This window comes from Microtus ochrogaster (genome assembly GCF_000317375.1).
Source record: "Microtus ochrogaster isolate Prairie Vole_2 chromosome 14 unlocalized genomic scaffold, MicOch1.0 chr14_random_2, whole genome shotgun sequence".
Classification (NCBI taxonomy): domain Eukaryota; kingdom Metazoa; phylum Chordata; class Mammalia; order Rodentia; family Cricetidae; genus Microtus; species Microtus ochrogaster.
In genome coordinates this window covers 6,934,623-6,957,951 of record NW_004949097.1, presented here as the reverse complement: position 1 = coordinate 6,957,951, position 23,329 = coordinate 6,934,623, and the positions used below count along the sequence as shown (strand labels likewise).

Genomic DNA, 23,329 nt, shown 5'->3' with positions numbered 1-23,329 from the left:
TCTCTCTCTCTCTCTCTCTCTCTCTCTCTCTCTCTCTCTCTCTCTCATCTATCTCTTCGGTATCTCAAACCAAGTTTTATTAGGACATGAGCATTTTCTCTAAAACCAAGAAAAAAGAAAACGAAAATAATGCACTTCTTTGCTATCTACTTGCTTTAGGACACAAGGAACCCACCTTAGCTTTTACTTCTGGCCTCATTTCTGGAATTGAAATGAAATCTTTTGTTCTCATTTGCATACACTTGTCATCTCTTAACACTCTTCATCCATACACAGTTCTTCTCATCTGTACACACCCATATGTTCACACTCCTCACCTGTTCACACTTTTCCCATCTGTTCACACTCCTTCTCATCTGTACACACTTTTCCCCATCTGTACACACTTCTCATCTGTACACACTTCTGTTCACATTCTCAGAATAAAATTGGAACCTTTCCAGCTGAAGAAAGTTGGAGGGCAGTGTGGGAAGAAAGGAAGACAGGGAGAACTGGAGAAGCAAATATAGCAGGTTCACTCTAGAGGTCAGCAGGAACCACCACCTGGTTCCCTTTCCCACAGACCATATCAAGGCCAATGATGCATACTATAAACTAGTTATCTCAAGACGGTGCAGCTATACCACCTGGGCGTGTGGCTAACAGAAGTTAATGTCCCCCCCCCTTTTTTTTTAAGAAATTCAAACAGCCAATGTAGATGCATCAACCAAGGAGATGATAAAATGACAATTAAAAATTTGACTTTGTTTTTATGTAAATCTTTTTCAGAGAAAAAAAAGCATCATTGGCAAGAATATTCGCCACATTCTACAGTACACTTCACACAGCAAACAGAAAAGCACCTTTATAATGTCTTTCTCCCAGTAAAACCAAACGTTCTAATACTGATTTTAAAAATGTGTGTGTGTGTGTGTGTGTGTGTGTGTGTGTGTGTGTGTGTGTTCATCTCCAGAGCTGGTAAGCCAGAAACCCCAGATTCTCCTAGAGCTGGTGTAGTGATGTTTGTGTTTTAACAAATAAAGCTTGTCTGCAGATCAGAGTGCAGAGTGAAGCCACTAGTGGTCAGGCCCTGGAAGCTCACACCCTTAATCCCAGAATTTGGAATCCTGTGCCTTTAATCCCAGCACTAGGGAGGTGAAGACAGGAGTGATATGGCTGGGTGGAGAGAGGAATATGAGGGAGGAGACAGGAGCTCAGTGTAGTCTGGAGATTCAGTCTGAGGTAGAGCATTTGCCCAGCATGTACAAAGCCCTGGGTTCAATCACTATTTGGGGATGGGTAGACTCATTACCAAAATGCCCTCCTTCTGACTGAGGAAAAAAAAAAAATCAATCAGACAATTTGGAAACCCATTTTCAGAAAAAATAAAAATAGTACACCTTGTGGAGCTATTTCTACTGTAGACATTTTTGGATGCGATTGCTGAGAACATGAATTCTAAGTAGTGAAGAGTATGTTATTTCTTGCTCCTGCTGGAACTGATGGAATTAAAGACCATTTCCTAAATGGGAATAAAGCGTGTCTATGTGGGTGTCTCGCACTCCCCATTACTGTTCTTACTAACTCGATAGTTGGCATTTTGTTTAAAAATGCTATGGTGGAGAGTGGTTGTTGTTCTAGAAGACCTGAGTTTAGACCCTTCTCCTACACCAGGCTGCTCTCAATAAAGGGTCCCCACTCTCCTCTGGCCTCGGCTGACACCCACACGGACACCCTCAAACAAAAATAAAACTAACAAAAATATATCTTAATAAAAAAACACTGCTAGCCTGGTTGTGGTGGCAGAGGCAGGCGGGTGTCTGTGAGTTCGAGGCCAGTTTGGTCTACAAAGCGAGTCCGGGATAGCCAGGGCAGTTATACAGACAAACCCTGTTTCGCAAAACAAAACAACAACAACAACAAAAACCCCGAAACCAAACCAAACCAAACAAAAAAACAACTCTCAAACTAAATAAAAACAAACCAACCCAAACCACTGCCATCTCGTACTTTCTGATTGGACAGCCTATAAGAGCTGGGGTTCGGGCAAAGGGGCAGTGTCTGCTGTAGCTCAGTATTACAGCTAAGCCTGCCCCTCTCTGGTTCTCACTCCAAACCCCAGAGAGCCCAGTTGCTTTTCAAGTCTCAAATCTCAAGGTGGTTGTGGTGATGGTGGTGGTCAGAGACAGCTTGCAGAACCAGTTTTTTCCCTTCTGCCCCGTGGTCCTAAAGCCAGCTGACCTTGCTGGCCCTACAGCAGGCTCCTGAGGCACAGAAAGTCCATTTTGGGATAGTTCCTTATAGTAACAGACAATGCGCTCCTCCATCTTTCTCCAGCCAAACTCTTCTAGAGCCCATATCAACCACCCTACTGAAACTGCCTTCTTAAAGGTCAATCAATAGTCTCTGATTTTCAGTGCTTCGGGGATCTACACAGCTTTCGACACCTGGAAATCTTTTACCTTCTTGGACTCTGCTAAGTGTGCTTTAGTGCTGACTAAGGGTCTCTAGAAAGCTTCCTAATTTTTTTTTCATGCACTATATGTACTTTAAAAGATGTGTTTATGTATTTTATGCATAAGGGTGTTTTGTCTGCATGTACATCTGTACACCAGAAGAGGGCAACAGATCCCATGAGATACAGTTACTGACGGAACTGAACTCGGGTCCTCTTAAGTGCTGAGCCATCTCTCTAGTCCCCAATGCACATGTTTTTAACCATACCCCTTAAACACATATGCTCTGATTTAAATTCCCACCTTTTGATAACAGGAACAGTATCAAGCATAATTAAAATTCACTGAGCACTGTGTGCCTGGCTTACACCCTGCTCTTCACACACTACACATAAAAACCCTGTGTTTGTCACAAAACAAAACACTCTATAAACACACACAAGATCTGTACCCAGACCAACATTATACTAACGTTTCTGTTAAATTTTATTTGTAGGTTGAAGAATTCATGTTAAATGATCATCTTATCTCTGAAGACTCATTTAGCCAAAGCTCACGTGCCATATGATACATGCCAGCAATTATTACCTATCCAATAATTGTAATTTTGAATAGATTCTTAAAACTTGTTGAAAAATGAGATTTTTAATTAGCTAATTAATTATTGTTTTTTAAGACAGGGATTCCCTATGTAGCATTGAGATTTCCTATAATGATTATATTTTTATTTTATTTTTAAAACATCGATGTGCATGCATGCACACACATGTATGCTGGAGTTGGTTTTCTCCTGCGAGACTGACCGTGGTCACCAGGCTCCGGGGCAAGTGCCTTTACTTGCTGACTTATTGCAACAGCCCACAACTGCTAAAATTTTTGAAAGGAAGTGGGAGTGGGCCCACTGTATAGCTTACTTAATGACATACTCTTAGGAGGCCACGAACACAGTTTCAAATATAAAAATGTTTTAAAGTTTAAAAAAAATGTAACTTGAAGTTTCTGGTAGGGATGAGGGTGTGAGTACTGTTACCCAAAGGACTCTTACACAACTCACACCATTCCCACAGGAGCAAAATCTCGGCTGCCAACATGCTGAAGGCCATACCTTCTCGCTACACTAAACACCCAACAGTGACTAAGTGTCTATGCACAGTTATAGCGTCTGTATTATTTTTAACTCATAAACGCTTTATATTTCACAGTGAAAAAAAAAATCTTTTAACAAGCGTAAAGTAACAGGAGAGGCCAGATACTGCAGAAGAAACACATTCTGGAGGAAAACAGCAAAGAAACGCAACTGTATCCAATGAAAGGCAGCACCCTGCCAGCAGGCTCGCGTGATCAAGTGTCTACCTGGAGGCGCTGGTGGGCTCAACAGCATTGTAAGCGGCCCCTTCATTCTGTATTCAGTCTCTTCAGCAGCTAGTCTAAAAGTTTGCCACCTGCTCGATCACTACCCTGACCTCCACGCTATCTGCTCAGGAACCCAGATCTTGGATGCAGTGTGTGAACGCGACTTCCTTCAAGTCTCCAGATGGGGAGCTCACCCAACATTCTGTGCCACTGACGTTGGGCACTCCATTCCTGTTCTTTACCATAAGATTTACATGTGTTTACATGGGAAGGCTTTGATGTATTTTCTAAGATCCAATCATCCATTTTCTGGATGCATAGCTGGCTAAATGATAACTGCTCTCTCTCTCCCTCCCCTTTTCTCCTCTCCTCTCCCCCACAGCAACTTGTCCTAAAAACAAAAGCTTCTGATAAATTTATAAATTGTCTTTAGTAGGCAAATCCTTTCTCTCTGATCTATATATTTCAGAGATTTTTCTCAAGGAAAAGGAAAACATCCACCCAGCCCACCCCCCAAAATTTTCAAGGAATAATTTTCTCAAGGAAAAGAGTTTCATCTAAGATGTATCTACTCTTTAAGAGACAAAGGAAAACCACCACAGTTTATGTAAGCAAGGAAAAGTCTACTGATTTGTGCCAGACAGACACCAAGATGACTCCACTCCAAGCAGATGATCACCATCAAACTTCTTAAACTAACCTTGACCTTCTCCCTTGGAAGCCCTTCTGTGCCAGATGACACCTAGGGGGAATTCCACTGATATTCCGCCCAGAGACCCAATGTTCAAGATGTGACTTTATATCTTTGTAGAGTAAAATTAACCTAGTTATTGTTTCATTTGGTGTGTGGTATATGCACGTGGGCACTGCCTGAGCAGGCACCACATAAAGCTTGCCATCGTTTGCCCTAAGATAGGGTTATGCACGTGGGCACTGCCTGAGCAGGCACCACATAAAGCTTGCCATCGTTTGCCCTAAGATAGGGTTTCTCACTGCATTCCCTTGCCCCTTTCAGATAGGCTGGGCAGTCAGGAGTTGCTGGGGTTACAGGCAGATGCCACCATATCTAGCTTTTGCATGCCGGTCATTTGAATTCAGGACCTCATGCTTGCATGGCCAGCACCTTTCCTATGGAAACATCCACCCAGCCCACCCCCCAAAATTTTCAATATATTATCTGGAAAATATTAGAAATCTCAGCATATTTTAAAGAAGATTTTGCTAGGGCATGTATCTGTTTTATTATATGTTTGTTACATTGCACGCCCAATGTCTAATGTTACTTTTGGTTAAACATGGCTAATAAGCCATCAAGAAACCAAACTTAACAAGAAACCTGATCCATCTTCATTCTCAGGTAGTGAAATATTGATCAAATAAAAGTAACCTCAGTGCTCACATACTGGGGTACGGCAACCAGCCCACCTTCACCCCTGAGCAGTTAAGGACAGAAGGCACTGGCCACAGATCTACGAATATTTGTATCCCCCTTCTCAGAGGAGAGCATATGTAGGCTGAAAGCAAGGGACTTAAATAGTTAGATTTCAAGTTTAACACGGATGCTAGGACACAAGCTAAGCCACAACGAAATCAAATTATCAGTTTCTCAAAAAACAAACACAAAGTCTCTGAAGTGAGTGAGTGGAACAGCAGAGTAGTCAAGATACTTCACAGAGGAGGTTGAAAGTTTGATATTCTAGTTAACATGGGAATAAAGGCTAGTCTTCAACCTCCCTAGCAGAACTCGGGGTATCAAGAAAGAAGAGAAAAATTATGAGAAAGAAAAAAGGCTAAGCAGTCAAAACTGGAGTGAGGGGAGGTGTGTACACCTTTAGCTGAAAAACTACTGAGGATTATGGCATATACTGCAAGGACATCTGTGTTCCACGTGCATCCCTGGAGGTCTCTGGAGCTAAGCACCATGTGGGCGCTGGGAATCAAATATGGGTCCTCTGCAAGAGTAGCCAGGGCTCTTAACCTCTGAGTCATTTTCCCAGGTGCCATCACATCGTCCTGAAAGCCAGACTCTAATGAGAACTCGCGGCAGACGTGGAAGGAAGAGCTGGTTAAACGAAAGTCACTGCAAACACTCCAACCTCGGAGACTAACAGAAGAGAGCCAGGAAAATCGGACTTTGGTCTGACAAGAAGAGGTTCTGAATGCCTATAGACCCAGAATTACTGGAGGCAAGAAGCGCTGGCGCTTGAGGTCACCTTGGGCTGCGCAGCCTGGGTAACTTGAGATAGTCTCAAAAACCAAACCAAAGATGGTCACTGTCACTAGTGCTGCCTCCATTTTTGGGTAGACCTTACTCTTTTTTTTTTTTCTCTTACTATTTTATTACTATTGATTCTAGTGCTCAAATGCGGCCATGAGTACTGCGGAGTTAGAGGGCCACTTTCTGAGTCCTTTCTCCCCTTCTACCTCTCTGTGGACTGCAAGGATCAAGCTCGAGGCCAGACTTGTACATCAGGCTCCGTACCCACTGGCCGTCTTGCTAGCCCTAGTCCTTGCCTGTTCTTCAGGGTGAGAACTCCTCAGGAGACAGCTTACACACAACTGAGACTCTGGAAAGGGATTATGCAGACACAAACTCACACATGCAGAGAACATTCTGTATTCTCTTTCTGTGACAAACACCAAAGGTCGGTAATACATAAGGAAAAGAGAATTGTTTCGTTTAGTGTTTTAGAAGCGGAAAGTCCAAAGCACCCCAGCACTTAGGTCACTGATGAGACCTCCTGGCAGATGAGACTACAATCATGGGAGCACATGCAGAGGAGATCACATGACCAAACAGCAAAGGGATGGTCTAATCAAACATTCATTACATCTCCCCTTTAAAAGCTTCACCCTCAACACCCCTCCACTGTGGACTACATTTTACCTAGCACATGAGTGGGCAACACACTTGAACCCCATACAACCATAGATTTCCGCTTACTAAGGGATTCGTATGAGAAAAGTAAAGAGCTATAAATATGCAGAACACCAAAATGACCTTAAAAAAAGAAATGATGAAAGAGCTATAATGCAAAGAGTCCAGATGAAAACCACTAATGAGCTGCAATCCAGAGAAGCTGACAAGCTCGAGGGCACCACCCAACTCTGAGGCCACGCCAGACTGAGGTTAAGCTGCATATGCATTTTCGGTGTGGCAGGGAACCATCTGTTGTAGGTTAGCTTCAGTAACCACACACTTCTGATGAGCCTGCGGTGGTGGTCTGAATGAGAATGGCCCTTATTGGCTCACATCTTGGAAGACAGCCATCAGGAAGTGATACTACTGGGAGGGATTAATATATGAGGCCTTGCTGGAGGAAATGTGTCACTGGGGACGGGCTTTGAGGTTTCAAAAGCTCAAGCCAAGCCAGGTGTCTCCCCCTTCATGGTGCCTGAGGATGAAGACTTTTCCAGCACCATGTCTGCCCCCATACCAATATGCTTCCTGGCATGTCAATAATGACTAAACCTCCGAAACTGTAAGCCAGCCCCAATTAAATGGTTTCTAGTATAAGGTTTGTTTGCATTGGTCATGGTGTCTTGTCACAGCAATAGAACACTAAGACACCTAATCTTAAGTCATTTACACCTCTGAGAGCTCATTAAAATATAATGAGTCAGCTGAACAAAAAGCAGTTGTTGGAAGAAATAGACCAGAGAGAAGACACAGTGCAGGATATGGGTATGAAGAAACTACCTGACATATTCTTTGCCAACCTGACAGCTGAACAACCTTGCTGCTTAAGAGTTATACTGGGAGCCTCATTCACAGACCTGAGTTTACTGTGTACCAATCATTACAAAGAACTAAATTACATAAGAGTATCTAATTTAATCCCAGTTTGAGTCTTAAAACTTTCGTTGCTGGTTTTTCTCTTTTTGTTTTTGTTTTGTTGAGACAGGCTTTCTTTGTATATATATATATCTCTGGCTGTCCTGGGACTCGCCATAGACTAGGCTAGCCCCAAATTCAGAGATCTACTTGCCCCTGCCTCTCTGAGTGCTGGAATTAAAGGTGTGTGATGTGTGATTCCCCTCTGTATGCTGTAAATACCATTGGTTAATAAAGAAGCTGTTTTGGGCCTGTGACAGGGTAGAGTAGACCTAGGTGGGGAAAACTAAACTGAATGCTGGAAGAAAGGAGGCGGAGTCAAGGAGAAGCCATGTTTACCAGGTAAGCCACAGCCTCATGGTGATACACAGATTAATGAAGATGGGTTAATTTTAGGTGTAAGAGATAGCTAGAAATACGCTTAAGCTATTGGCCAAACAGTATTGCAAATAATATAATATAGTTTCTGTGTGATTATTTCGGAGCTGAGCACCAGGAACAAACAGGTGTGTACCACATTTGCTGATTTAAAAGGACAACAATCTTCACAAAAAGAGAAAAAGCATAAACTTTTAAATGATGTTACTTGTTGACTTGGATTAAAAACAAAGCAAAAAATTTAATTAAATATACATCAGTGGTAGAGTGTTTTTCCAACACATGCAGAGAACTGGCTTCTAACTTTGCTCCAAACAAAATAAAACCAAACAAATCCACACGTAGCAAATGCCAACCACGCATAGGCCTGCTTGGTTCACTTAAATATAATTTTAGCTAACATGTTTTTTATAGTAATACAAAAACACCTGAGTTAAAATAAAAAGTTGAGGACTGACTTTAAAATAAAAAGAAGAGCACGGACTGCTGCTCTTCCAGAGTTCCTGAGTTCAATTCTCAGCAACCACAAGGTGGTTCATAGCCATCTTTAATGGGATCTAATGCCCTCTTCTGGAATAAAGGTGTATATGCAGATAGAGCACTCACATATATTAAATACACAAATAAATAAATTAGTATGGTTTTGTAAGACCGTTTTTCTTGACTAAGATAGGTAATATTTTTAATTACATAATTGTTTGGAAAGGTAATTAACAAAACATTTAATCAACCCTTTTGTTACTAGTAACAATGAATAATATAAAATTTGATTTTCACATATTAAAAAATTATTAACATTTTTGTTCATGGTTGGGGAAAAAGGAGAGCAGTGAACTAAAGACATGCACATGAAATTAGGGATGGCAGGACATGGATCAGGGCCAGGTATACCAGATCACAAAGGCTACTTACTTTCTTCTACAAATGCTATCCTCCAAAAACTTGTTTTTCACAGGAATAATCTATGAGAACTGATCTTTTCTTCCTCAAGAGCCAGGTCCGGCCTGCAGTGCCTCTACCTCCTGAGCACTGGTTTCCAGGCATGCTCACTACACCTGACGAGGAGGACCAAGAGCAATGGAAGCTTGTAAGAATTATAAACACTGGCTTCCAGAGCAGCATGTGATTTTGCACACACCCTGGTCGGGCAGTGCACATCTTTGAAGAAAGCAGTTTTAGAGAGAGTGACTGGCCCTGTAGGCTAAGGTTTCACCTCGGAACTCTTCCCCTGTCAGGAGGCCTCACACTTCCAGACTGAGCAGAGTTCCTGTTTGCATTATCAGAACACCTGCCAATTGTTTAATGGCTTAGAAAGAAAGTTATTCTAGGAGAAACTAAGCTCCTGAGCAAAATGGGAAAGGCTATGTTCTGTATAAAAAGCTTTGATTGCTTGCTTTTTGCAAACTGACTTGACCCCGGAACCCATTACCACCCAGCACAACTCTGGAGCCCCCAGGCTGGTGAGTCTCACGAGCTTCCGTGAGCATCCCTGAGTACAGAGCTATGCTGCCCCTTAGAACCAGCAGTCTTTGTAATCAGCAAATTTCCTTCTATATTCCTGTTCTTGCATCTTTCCCACTGTTCCTATGTGCTTAAAAAAAAAAGTAAATCTCTCTTCTACCGAAGAGCCAGAATGCTCTATAATAATGCTAAGTAATACAATGCTCTATGGTGATTAAATGCTCTAAAGGTTTACATATACAAATCAACAGGGTTTACACATTTTTTAAAAAATACTTAGAGAAAAAAGTCACCAAAATACATGAAAATGGAGTTGGTTAGAGTTTCACAGCAGCCATGTGTTATGGTTCCACACACAGTCCAGGCAATCAATACTTTAGATACCTTAAAGAACTTGCTATTTGCACAGAGAAGTCTTCCACTAAAAGTAAAGTGCAGACAAATGATACTTGTGATGCCCAAGGTCACGAGGGGGAGTCAGCGCTGAGAAACGGGACAGATTTCCTGAGCGCCCATCCATCCCCATGTCTAACGTCTAACCCCCTTGTTACGAACTTCCAAGCTGAAATGTACACCCACCTCCTTCCCATGTGCCAATCCTGGAAAATGGCACAGTGGAGGCAGTTCACAAAACAGAGGTATTTTAGGAAAGCATCATGGAACTGCTCGGCACGTGGCAGCACTAAGCGTTCGGCATTCTCCCCACACATTCTTTTCAAAGTGCCTTCTTCTCAGCCTCAAATTCCCGACTGGTATTCGGATGTACAACACGGTTTTCCCTAAGGTGAGACATATGGTAATTTATGCTTTCTCTCAAAATCTCCCAAAGCTGCAGCACTCACCCCAAGCTCAGAGGTGGAATTTTAGCCTTCAGAATACCCTGAATACTTGGTCATCAACTGTATCCATTTCAGATGGTAAAGCAGTGTTCATTAAAAAAAAAACAGCCATACAAGATTATAAAGACTTCTGCTGTCTCAAGAGTAAAACCCGTAGAAGCATATGACACATCCCTCTTTTAAGTTCTAAAACAAACATTTTGGATTAAAAAAAAATTAGAAACGACTCAAGTATCAAGTACCATAGTGAGTTTAAAGAACTAAAAACAGCAAGATACTAATCCAAACACTTCCATAGTAGACGCAAAGCCAAAAACAGAACTGATTTCAAGCACAGATATGGGAGTGCAGCACATTCTACAATGTGCTGCTGCTGTTTTCATTTACTTTAAGTGATTTTAAATAACCAGCTGTATTGCAAAGTAAGCTTCTATGTCTGAGCCACCTAGTTAATACACATAACTGTAAACCCTCTTGTTTCCATTAAATAACTGATCTTAACACTAACAGGTCTTACCTATTACTTTAGCAATTCAGTAGAGAACTGCAGCAAAAATCATGATTTCAGTATAAAGCACCAACAGTGAAAGACAAATGTGTGAAATGCAAGAATGCTCCACTGCCCGAGCGGAGAAATCCTCGTCTCCTGGCACACAGCTCTGCCAGCACTACGGAGCACGGGGAAGAACTGTCACAGCTGTGGGTGAGCGCTCCACCTCAGATCGCCACTGCCATGCCTACAAAGGATGAGACTTGAGTGCAGACAATTTCCTCTAGACCTCAGCTAAGGCACTAGCCACACACTAGCTAGGTCAGCTCAGCACAGAACATAGAACCTCAGCTGTGGGCAAGGCACAGCCTACTGCGACAGACAGAGGAAAAGCGCTCGCTCACCAGCCAGTGTCCTGCTAACGAAGCTGTGTTCTGCTCTCCGTCCCGGGCTTCTGCTTTCTGCAGACCAACGGCCACCGCGCTCTTCCTCCTGCTCTTTCCACCAGAAGCTGAAGCACACCGCAATCTTCCCGAGCAGCTCCTTCCTGTGAGCATGCTCGGTATCTTACTTAAATGACTTGGTATCTCAGCATGCCATGACCTACTTCCAAACAAACTCAAGAGAGCTGCACACTCAAAGATACCAAATGCAATCCCTGCGCACAGCTGCCAAATGTTAGCTGGTCGGCCTGTAACTCTGAGGTTTGGTGCATCATTTACCCTGATGGGACAAATGAGAACAACTTCTATATTTTTATTAGACACACCCTTACGTTTCAATACTTGCTAAAGAGTTATGCTCTTCTTAAATACGTGTCTCTGTGGGTGTGTGCATGTGAGTCCTGGTGGCAAAGAAGAGAGGCTTAGACCTCCCTGGAGTGGACATGACAGGCAGCTGTGTGCTGAACTGGGTCCTCTGCAAGCACAGAAATGCTTATTGGCTGGGCCATCTCCAGCCCCAGGTGTCAATACTCAACTGTCAACACAAATATGCCAACATGCCGGAATAAACTGCGATTTTAAGACATCTAAGACGTGAACCCCAAATGTAAATATAAGCACCGATAAAACAAGGAAACTAGAACCTATGGACTAGAACCCTGTCTCTCTTCCTGCCTATCTATCCCCAGGCACCGTGATCTGTGAACTGGGTGCTTGGCCTCACTGCTGCTCCCGCTTTCTGGTCAATCCTGCGCACATGCAGCTTGGTTGCTTCTTTAGTTTTCTCAATAAAAGTGTTTAATTTCTCCTCTGTAAACAGCAGTGGACTGAAAAGCTGCTATATATTTGAGCCAATGTTTGCTACCCTCAAATTAAAGTTGATTTTTTTTCCAACCTACAGATTATGTAATACATTATAGATGATGTTACCCAATAGCAGGTATGACCCAAATATTGCTAAGTGTAGAGAACAGAATCTTGAATCTTGTGTGTGTATATCTGTGTGTCCCCTCAACAACCTGGAATGCACAGAGTTCTGCCCCCTCAGGACTGAGATTAAAGATGTGTGCCATTGCCTGAGGTAAAATTGCTTATTTTAAAGAACAAGTTTTACAAAAATGGCAAGAAACCATGAATTTATACATAAACATTTATATCAGAACATAAATAATTTGCCTTGGTTTTCTGGGTAAGCTGTAGCAGCAGCCATGAACTTTGCGGTGATGGAGATTTATTGCCTTTCGATACTCATGAAGAGACCTGGCACACAGTCCAACAAAACCCAAGCACACAACCCTCCATAGCCACTTCTCATTTCCCCTGGGCAGACAAGCAGAAGGAAGAAGTGTTTGTAAAAAGTGTCTGTTCACGCAGCATGCACAGATGAAGGCAGCACACCTCCATCTGATGCAGCAAAGCTAATTCTAGCATTAAATGGGCATATATGCTAATGAGTGCTTTTTTTCTTGGTCACAAAAAATGAAATACTACCCTGTAATCCCAGCACTAAGAAGGCAAAGGCAGGAAGATTGTGAGACTGAGCCAGTCTTGGAAGCTTGGTTCCCAGCACCTGTACAGGTCTCTGTGGACACCCACCCTCAAATGCAGTATCAACACAGACATAGACACATATATATAATCTAATATAATGTTTTACAATCAAGGACTAAATACGTAACTTGGATAGAGGGCTTGCTAGCTTCTGCAAGGCTGAATCCTCAGACATAGAAAAGTCGGTGGAACCACATTTAATTTCAGCCCTTTCCCAAGGAAACTGCTAATTTCAAAGCAAACCACCAACAAAACCTTCTCTTCAGCATCGTCATTGGCAAAGAGCTTTGGAGCTTTAGATCTGAGGTAGCTACACAATATTCTATCTTTGAAGAAAAATCCCAGGAAGGAAACAGAACGAAGGGTAAAAGCGGGTACCAAGAGTCACGCAACTGACAAAGTCTGGAGGAAAAGCAGAATGCCTTCTGCTGAGGGAGATGACTTGCGCTTTTCTGAGGATAAGGATTGGAACCGCCTGGATGAATGCTAAAGATTTGGAGAGAAAGGCGAAGACACAGCCAGGAGTGAGGCTGCGACTGGACAAAGATGGAAGAGGAAACAAGCTCATTATCCTGAGGAGGGCCCTGGAAGCAGATAGCAAGTATCCTACACGCCGAGCAATGCAGTGAAGGAGGCTGGGTACACCATACACACGCATACACACGCATACACACACCACACACGCACACACATACACACACACCACACACACACACACAAAAGAGGAGAAGTGAACAAGAGGCAACTCATTCCACATGTGTCCAGCCTGTTCTCTTTCATTTCCCCTTTAAACCTCTCCACGCTAACTCCCTTCAGCATGACTTGTCCCTCTCTTATACATTTAACTTAACTGTTCACAGTAATTAGAGGTCTTTTTCTGTTTTTGTTTGAAATACGGTTACACCACGTAGCCCAGTAGGCTGTGACATTGTGACTGCCTGCTCAGTCTTTTGACAGTGGGATTACAGGTACATACTGCCATGCTTTTGTTATTGTTTTACTAATCTCTATGTTGCATAATTTATCTTTAAGACGAGTTCACCATTTCTACCAGCAAAATCGGAAACAAACATTCCCTAATAAGAATGGATGCTTAAAGAATTAAACAAAGATATCATCTATTTCTCTGACAATAACTTTCTCTCAAGACTTAAATATATATAAATTTTTTTGAGGCTTCTATTTTTTTATTGAACTATCAAAATTACCTATCTTTACATTTTACATACAATAATTTTTTTTAAATTTATTTATTTATTGAGGATTTCTGCCTCCACCCCGCCATTTCCCTCCCCCTCCCCCGATTAAGTCCCTCTCCCTCATCAGCTTGAAGAGCCATCAGGGTTCCCTGACCTGTGGGAAGTCCAAGGACCGCCCACCTCCATCCAGGTTTAGTAAGTTGAGCATCCAAACCACCCAGGCCCCCCCAAAGCCAGCACGTGCAGTAGGATCAAAAACCCATTGCCCTTGTTCTTGAGTTCTCTGTAGTCCTCATTGTCCGCTATGTTCAGCAAGTCCGGTTTTATCCCATGCTTTTTCAGACTCAGGCCAGCTGGCCTTGGTGAATTCCCGAAAGAACATCCCCATTGTCTCAGAATGTGGGTGTACCCCTCGCGGTCCTGAGTTCCTTGCTTGTGCTCCCCCTCCTTCTGCTCCTGATTTGGACCTTGAGATTTCTGTCTGGTGCTCCAATTTGGGTCTCTGTCTCTGTCTCCTTTCATCGCCTGATGAAGGTTAATATTCAGGGGGATGCCTATATGTCTGTCTTTGGATTCACCTTCTTATTTAGCTTCTCTAGGATTGCAAATTATAAGCTCACTGTCCTTTAATTATGGCTAGAAACCAAATATGAGTGAGTACATCCCATGTTCCTCTTTTTGGGTCTGGCTTACCTCACTCAGGATAGTGTTTTCTATTTCCATCCATTTGTACGCAAACCTTAAGAAGTTCTTGTTTTTTACTGCTGAGTAATACTCTAATATGTATATATTCCATACTTTCTTCATCCATTCTTCTATTGAAGGGCATCTAGGTTGTTTCCAGGTTCTGGCTATTACAAACAATGCTGCTATGAACATAGTTGAGCATATACTTTTGTTGTATGATAGGGCCTCTCTTGGATATAAATTTTTTTTTATTTGACACTTAACCAAGGGAATAGAAGGACCAAGGATGAAACTCAACACCTCAACTTTTTGCTGTTCTTTTGAGACCACCCAGGCTAGCCTCCTGTTACATTTCTATGGGTTAGATGACAGGCTTGCACCCCTATATCCAGTCGTCATGAGTTCTGCCTGCAATCCATTGTATTTTTAGAGCAGCATTAGGCTCGTAGTCAAACTGAAGAGAAGACGCAGATCTCACATCCTTCCTCCCCTCCTCCCAGGCATGGCTCTCACTGAGACATTACTCCCTCCACAGTATGTTGGGGCTCACAGTTGGAGCTGCGTGTTCTATCGAGGGAGTCTCATACTACAATTTGTTGTTATTCTGTTTACCAAAGGAGTACAGCCGAGCCATCTGGGATAGCCGAGGAACATTAGAAAACACACACATGCTCTCATGCTCTCACACGCTCTCATTTCGGAAGTCTTTTACCGTCTTTCTGTGTGTGGCCATACGCTGTGGAGAAACTCCTTAAATTTGGAGGTTCTGAGAGGGGACAGAAAAGCCCATCTTCCCAGGGAATCCTCAAGAGTTAAGCCCTGTCTGAACACTGTGAAGGACTGTTAAATAACCAATAATGCTAATTTTTCCTTCGAATAAGAGAAGACCTTGGTGGCTACAGCAGTTTGACCTGACTGACAGCCGTTAGACCCTCCCTAGAGCCTTTTCTGTCTTGAGTGAAGGGCTACCAGCCAGATAACTAAGTGTACCACCATCATGCGAATATGAAAACCTCACAATACCTTGAAGAAGCTCTAGTTCACTCATGGTTGCTTGCTGCTAAAGAAAAACTCTTATCCCAGCTATGGCTTTTCAAAACAGCTCATGCCTTTCAGCCACTACAAGCTTCGGTGAACTCTGGATGACCTCAGAGCCTTGCCGCCTTTAGGCCTCAGGCACTCAGGGACACAGACCCTACCCAGCTGACCACAGACTCCAGTTAAGCCCGCCTAGTTTCTCTGGTTAACAGTCACTGCACTGGCAGTGTGCTAGTTCACAGATGGAGAGAGAGAAATAAACAGCTGGGATCCAACACGGCAAAGCTGGGAAGGAAGTTCTGCGGGGGAAAAAAAGAGTTCAACAGGGCAGGCCACATCTCATGGATCCCTGCAGTAAGCCTGACGGAAAATTAAGATATTCAGATACAAAAAAAGCCAAGCAAATTGATGGGAGAAAACAAAGGGACACGTGGGCACTGTGCATGCATGCATATGTTGGCTGTCTGGGGCGTGGGGCAGGAGTGGGACAGGAGCAATGCAAGAGGCCAGGGCAGGATCTACAGCAATCCTGTGTTTCCTTAAGGAAGCAAATGACCCCTGCCCACACCTCAGAAGCACTTGCTGTTTTAACCGGGAACGACACTTCACTCGTGTTTTTAAGTATAACACTGTGGTGACCTTCAGAGAGGGTGGAAAGGAGAAAGACTGGTGGCTGTGGCACAGATGAGCACAATGTGGTTTACAAGCTTTCAAAGCGGTACCATAAGGAAAACCAAGAGAAAAACAGCACATCTATCTTTTGATCGCACATGCAGTCAAAAGGATAGGGTGCTCAACCATGGAACGTGTTGTAGCGCGATTAATAAAAACCCAGAGACAGAAACTGGGGTTCAACCTGAAGGTCAGAGAGGGAAAACAGGCAGCCACTGTCTCTTGCCTCTATCTCAGTCCATAATGGCGATCCTGCCTCCAGGAATCTCAGGATGAGACTGTATGTGAGAGCTGTCTCCTCCCGTCTTACATTCCTCTCTAGTGCTGGGATTAAAGGCGTGCATCACTACTGCCCAGTTTCTATGGCAAACTAGTGTGGTTACTGGGATTAAAGGTGTGTGCCACCACTGTCTGGTCTGTCAGGTCTGTTTTACTCTCTGAACTTCAGGCAAGTTTTATTTATTAAAATACATTGAAATATCACTACATCTCCCCTTTTTGTCTAAAATAAAAAGCTATAACTAATATAAGAAAACCATATACAGAAAGTACAATGACTATACAACATATACAGGCAATAACTACATCAACAATGTCTAGTCCATTTGCATTTGACAAATTCAGAGAAAATACTCCATATCTACCCTATCTTGGTGAGTTCAAAGTCTTGACCTAATTTACTTTCTATCATAGCTTGCTTTCTGCATCAGGTGAACAAGGAAAACTGTAACTATAACTATCTAGTCTTCAACTCCCTCAGAGACCCAGGAAGGCAATAACATTAACTGAGTAATGAAAAAGTGTAAGCAAGTGACTTCCAAAAAATGTGAGAAATGACAGAAACTGCTGGCTGCCTGGACCCAAAGTCCTCTGCAACACTGGGGCATCTATCTTTGGTCTATGTGCCTAGCATATCGGATACACTTTTCTGTGAAGCAGGATATTCTGAAGGGCTGTCCCTTCTTGTCTGGACAATGTTTGGCAGTCACTTCCTTTTGTGCCTTGCTTGTCTAATTAGGACAGCAGAGTGTCACCAGTCAAGGCAGGGGCATTATCTAGCTCAGTGGCTTACTTTTGCAGCAAAGAAAGTAAACTCCATGTGAAGTTTCTTCAATGTCCATTATCTTCTCTGAAGTAGATTGGTGCTGCCAGGAATAGACATGTCTCACTGTTGTAAAAGAAGAGCCTTTTTATTAAAACATCTTAAATGCCATATTCTGTAGATCTCTAAAGTGTTTGAAGATGACCTGTCTATCTAAAATATCTTTTTTTAATTTTATTTATTTTTTTAAATTTATTTATTTATTAAAGATTTCTGTCCCTTCCCCGTCTAAAATATATCTTTGTTTGGCCTTGAAAACATACCTAATGTGACTATAAGTTTGATTATACCATGTGATTAACCACTAACCTGAATTACAGCAAAGGTCTTGGCTGGGGTGGTTGGGTGTGGTAAGCCTACTCAGGCAGAATTCAGGTGGTAAAGACAGGCATTTAAGAGAGACTGAGTTCAGTGAGTGAATTTAGAACCTTGACTACCACCTGATATCTAATAATAGGCAGGAGACACTTATGTGGGGCTAAAAAAGAAATCAAATCAGTCATTCAAAGGTACAAAAAAGTAAAAGCTAGACAAAGCCCCTCAGAAGGAAGATCAGTGCAGCACAGCAACCCACTGGGAGTGAGACTGAGAAACCCGAGGGAGGGGCTTCCTTCAGAAGTGGACACTGCTGAGGACAGAATGGACAGAAGAGTAGGGGCTGGAAAAGAAAAAAGGATTCCTTGGTAAGAAGGTATAGTTACAGTTTAAATCATCTCAGGGAGGGCTGAGGCCTCCTAACTCTGGCCAAGGACTTCATGATGAGAGGCACTTACCCACTGAGAGTTTGTGTCAGCCAGGCACGGTGTTCAACCTTTATGAAGATGAACATTCACACTTGTAAACAACCTCATGTGCCAATGACAATTCTGTTAAAAACGTGGAGCCTTGATGACTCACTGACGCCACACAGGGCTACACAGGCAGAAGGCAGAGGAGCTGTGGTACATGTCACACTTTGAGTATAGCTGTTGTATTCTAAAACCCTGGGACTTTTCCCCCCACTGGATTGTTGCTCTGTTGTTAATGCCCCCTTTAAAAAGGCAATAAGCATTTACTGAATGATTCAAATATATAGTTTTATTTAACGTTTCTGTCACCCCCACACACCAGGCCTTCTCACTCACTAGTCTACATGCCTCATGGATGCAGAGGCTATCCAGAGCCACACAGTGTGAGAGGAACTGGATCTTAGACCAGGCTCAGACTCCAAATGTGTGTTCTAAAGAAGGCTTCAAAGGCAGCAAGCTCATAGAGGGGGCAGAACTGTTACAAGGGGTTCAACAGGTCAGGTGATACAGAAAGACAGGGAGAAAAGTCAGTAACAGTGAAGGGAGGACCTGTGGTAAACAAGAAGCTATGCACACAACTAACTCAGTCTCTGTTTAGTTTGACGAGGTAACTTTCATCCCATACGATCTACTTACACTATCAGGTTTAACAGCATATCCATCAACACAGTCTATTTCCTCAGAGCCCCAATACAGTCGCCCCTCCTTCCACACCCAGTCCTGACACCCACTGATCTGTGCTCTGTCCCTACACTTTGATTTCATGGGAAATCTCCAACAGAATCGTATGGTATGCAGTACATATATGTATATCTCCTTTTAGTTAATATAATGGTCTTAATGTTTCTTCATAGTATACTACCAGCCAGTACTTCCCTTGATTCCTGGGTACTATTCTGTTGCATGGATGCTGCCTCTTTGTTACCCCTCAATGGCATGGGGCAGAAGATGGCATCCGTGTCCACTCTGAGGCTTGGAGGACTAACGACACTATCAGCATCTTAGCACAAATCTTTGTGCAGATGTAGTCCAATCCTGAGTAAATGGATGGGAGAGGCATCACTCAATCAAGTTTCTAAGTAATTCTTAAAGAAACCGCCAACTTCTGTCCAAACGATTACATTGCTGCACATTTCTGCCGCCAATGTAAGAGTGCCCCTGGCTACACAACAGCGTAAGTGTTCCAGGTTACCCACAGCACTGACAGCCTGGACCGTGGGCTTGGGGCTGTTACTTTGCAATTCCCTGATGTCTGATGACCATAAACATGTTTCAAGTATTTACTAGCTATGTGTGTAAGTTCTTTCTGTGTGGAATATGTTTGACATCTTGGTCTATTCAAACGTTGTCTTACGATTTCTGAGCACTCTTACAGCTGGGATCAGTTCTTTGGCAGAGCTGTGACAACACTCCTGTCAGTGGCTTGTGTGGTGCTCTCTCCAGGGTCTAATTACATAAAGCAAAAGTCTGAAACTTTGATCAAGTACAAAATCAATTTTTCTTCAATGACTTTTAGCATGAAATAAAATTGTATCAGGCTCAGAATTATAAACGTAAGCTTTATCTTTTTAGTTCTTATTAATTTATGTCAACAACCCATTTGTAATGTCATTATTATACAGACCTACGGAGTTTTGTTCTGATTTACATATGGCTTTCCAGTTATTAGGACATCCGCGGGGGGAAAAAATATCCTTTCTTCACCAAATTCCTCTGGCATCTTCACTAAAAATTTCCCCTTGGTTATGGAGAGCAGAAGTTATTAAGGAAAGATAAGAAAAACAAAGCAAGATGTGAACAGAACTGGGTTGGAAAGGTAGAGAAAGGCTAAAGAGGTTATCGCTTGACATCCCTCCCAGGGGCTCTGAGGGCAGGGACCAAAGCTCTGGACGCGCTCTGGTGGGGACTCATTCGCACGCCACCATCAGCTCAGACGTGCCATTTCCTACACTGGTTCTGCAAAGTGACAAACTCCCAGGTCTGTACTCAGAACCAGGGACTTTAAGTTTTCTATATCCAGGAAGACTATGAGAAAGGCTAAAACGATTTTCATTTCAAACTTGTGCATATAGTTTGAGACTGTCTGTAAACAGACCTTAGGATAGAAGGAGTTAGTCTCTCCACAAAACTCCAGTCTTGAATGCACTTCCAGTGGTTCCTGTGGCAGGCAGGCTCACTGGTGTTTTTCACTGGTGTTGGACATTTAAGTGTACTTCTTCCAATGGTTTTTGCGGCTAGCAGGCTTACTGATGTCTTTCACTGGCATTTAGCATTCAGAGGAGGGTGGGGTGGGGTATAAATGTATGAGATTTCAAGTAATTCCAGTTGACTGCTGAGCCACTACTTGGGAGCCCTCAAGATCACACATAAATATATGACAATGTATTTATGAAAAAAGTCTGAAGAAGTTCTAACCGACTAGGGAAGGGGACAGTGGTAATTCTTAAAAATGAGAAGCAAAACCACAAGCTAGAAAAAGGATCTTGAGAATGAGAAGCAAAACCACTAGTTAGGAACAGCCGCTGCCATCCCTGTCACCGCCTCATTCCGAGACAAGCCAAAGGCAGTCCCAGCGCTCACCAGTCACAAAGCACTGAAACCATGCACATGGCTGGCAAAGATTTCTCTTTGTGCCTTACTGCTTTCCCAGGGCTTCAGAAGGCAGTAGCTAGAAAAAAAGACAAATAATCTGATTTTTTAAAATATTCATTTTTAATAACCATCAAAACTTAGATCTTTTCAACTACTGATGAGGAAATCGAGGCGCTAGAGACGGCTCAGTGGTGAAGAATGTGTACTGCTCTGCCGGGACCCAAACTGGTGCCCCAGGGTTCACAGGGGGAGCTTACAACTGCCTGCACCTCCAGCTCCAAGGGATCACAGCCCTCGCCTGGCCTCTGTGGGCAGTGCACGCACGCGCGCGCGCACACACACACACACACACTCCAAAATAATAAACTAAACATGTTTCTTTAGGGGGACGAAAAGGTGACTCGGCGGTCAAGAGCACTTGTTCTTGCAGAGAGGACCTGGGTTCAGTTCCCAGCACCCACACGGTGGCTCACAATCATCTCTAACTTCAATTTCAGGGGATCTGATTCCTTCTTCTGACCTGAGATACCACCAAGCATGCACATGGTACACAGACACATATGCAAGCAAAACACACACACACACACACACACACACACACACACACACACACTAAAATGAAAAAAATCTAAATTTTTAAAACATTTTATATAAAAGAAAATAGGCCCTGTGGGCTGTTATAAGGGAGAGAGCAGCAACAAGATCTTTTTTGGGGGGCACAGAAACTTACAGGGGTCTTTGGCACAGGTATGAATTCTACATGATAAATTTACTACTGACAAAAATAATTGTAATTTTTAAAATACATTTTCATAAAATAAACTTAAACGTACCGTTGACTTTTACTGTAGCAATAAACCCTTACCATCTACTTAGCATGTGGCAAGATAATGAATAGGCCTAATTATACATTATTTTGGCATTTAAGTTGTCTGTTGCTATAGACAATACTTATGCTAAGAAAAAAAGCCCTCATGCTTCACTAGAAAAATAAAAAAACATACAAGACAATCTTGCTTCAGAATAAAGGTATAAAAGAAAAAATATTTTTTAAATATTGCATTATGTAAGTGAAAAGAAAAGCCAGGGTCGGGACAGGGCTATTATTACTTTCTGCTGAGAGACACTATAATAACTACTTAGTATCTCTCCCTCCAGTCACAAGTCGTGCTTTTGTTCTCTTCTGCTGAGAATACTGTTCGCTGGATGACGAGATTTTACCTAAGTATTACAGAAATTTACTTCTAAAAGGAATTTGTTCCCTTTCCTCATTCAGCCTACAAATGTGTGCTAGCACTGTCTGTGGCAAACACTCTAGTGCCTGCCTTGGGGAGCTCACACGCTCCCAGGGAGGGGCCAGAGAACACCACAGAGGAGCGAGGCAGAGAGTACCATGTGCTGTGCTGATTGCGAGTGGGCGATGGGAGGAGGCCCCAAGGAGCAGTGGCTAAGCAGACTTCATGGCACAAAAATGAGGGGTGAGGTCCAGATTGGGCAGACTAAATTTAGACTCTAAGCTTGGCATTCTAAAGAAAGAAGGCGTGTATAGCCAAGTACAGCGGGGTGAGAGACGGTGGTCAGAAGCCCAAGTCTGAAATACAGGAATCGATGATGGCTAGATTCTTAGGCCAGGCAAGGGATGGGATGTGATGGGAAGGCTGCTAAGACCAGGAAGATCCCGATCCAGCCGGGACTTTCACACTTCAAGGAGAAGATGTGCTGCTCAGCCACAAATGGAGGTATGATAAACATAGGAAGAGGCAAAGCTGGGGTACTGTTAGAAGGACAAAATGTCAACTGGGCCTACCAACAGGAGGTACAGGGCTGCTAACTAAGAGAGAGAGTAAGGATGTTTGCAAAGCTTGCAAAGTTCTTTTCTAACTGACTGCATGAGACATGTATGTCAGTGCACACGAGCTCAGGGAAGGGACGGAGGTGTAGATGTTTGGGTGAGTGGCTGGCATATGGCATGTGAAGGGCCTTGGAAATAACAAATTTAAAAAGATTCCATGAATGAATTTTACTGAAACAAAACTTAAGAAATCCAGATGCAATAAAGTATCACTAAAGGTTATAGGAAGAACAAAAACTAATGCCCTTTTAATCTAAAACTAGATGGATACAATTTCAGTCATCTCTGTTAGTGTAGGCAAGACAAACACCAGACTGTCATCAAGCAAAATCATATGAGCAGCAACCAAGATAGCAGGCAGCGTGCAGAAGTCAAGGGAAGGATCTACAACAGCTTGAAAGTAAACCACGTGGTCACTGAAGAGACCAAGGCTGAACTGTGGACACCACTGTGGAGGACAAACGACCGCGGAGGACAGGAGAGACAGGAGAGACACAAGCTATCCGCAGGGACAAGATGGGCAGCAGGACAGGCATGTCATGTGTAATTAAGGCTCCTTCCACTCTACATCCCGCGCCACGACGCAGTTGGCAGTGAACACAAAAGGAAGGACA

General features: G+C 43.0%; 1 protein-coding gene across 13 annotated transcripts in view; it reads right to left on the bottom strand.

The window, feature by feature from the left end:
* Plekha5 (pleckstrin homology domain containing A5) overlaps window positions 1-23,329 on the bottom strand; it is a 167,594-nt gene that overhangs the window by 90,839 nt on the left and 53,426 nt on the right. For 7 of the 13 annotated variants that reach the window (XM_026787939.1, XM_026787940.1, XM_026787945.1 and 4 more), the window contains exon 1: window positions 10,042-10,060. The exons of 5 other annotated variants lie outside the window; for them this stretch is intronic. In XM_026787939.1, coding sequence (XP_026643740.1) covers window positions 10,042-10,052 — 11 coding nt within the window. In that variant the 5' untranslated portion in view covers window positions 10,053-10,060. Of the gene's footprint in view, window positions 1-10,041; window positions 10,061-11,195; window positions 11,277-23,329 lie in introns of those variants that run through there. One more of the 13 variants, XM_026787942.1, reaches the window with a different exon arrangement.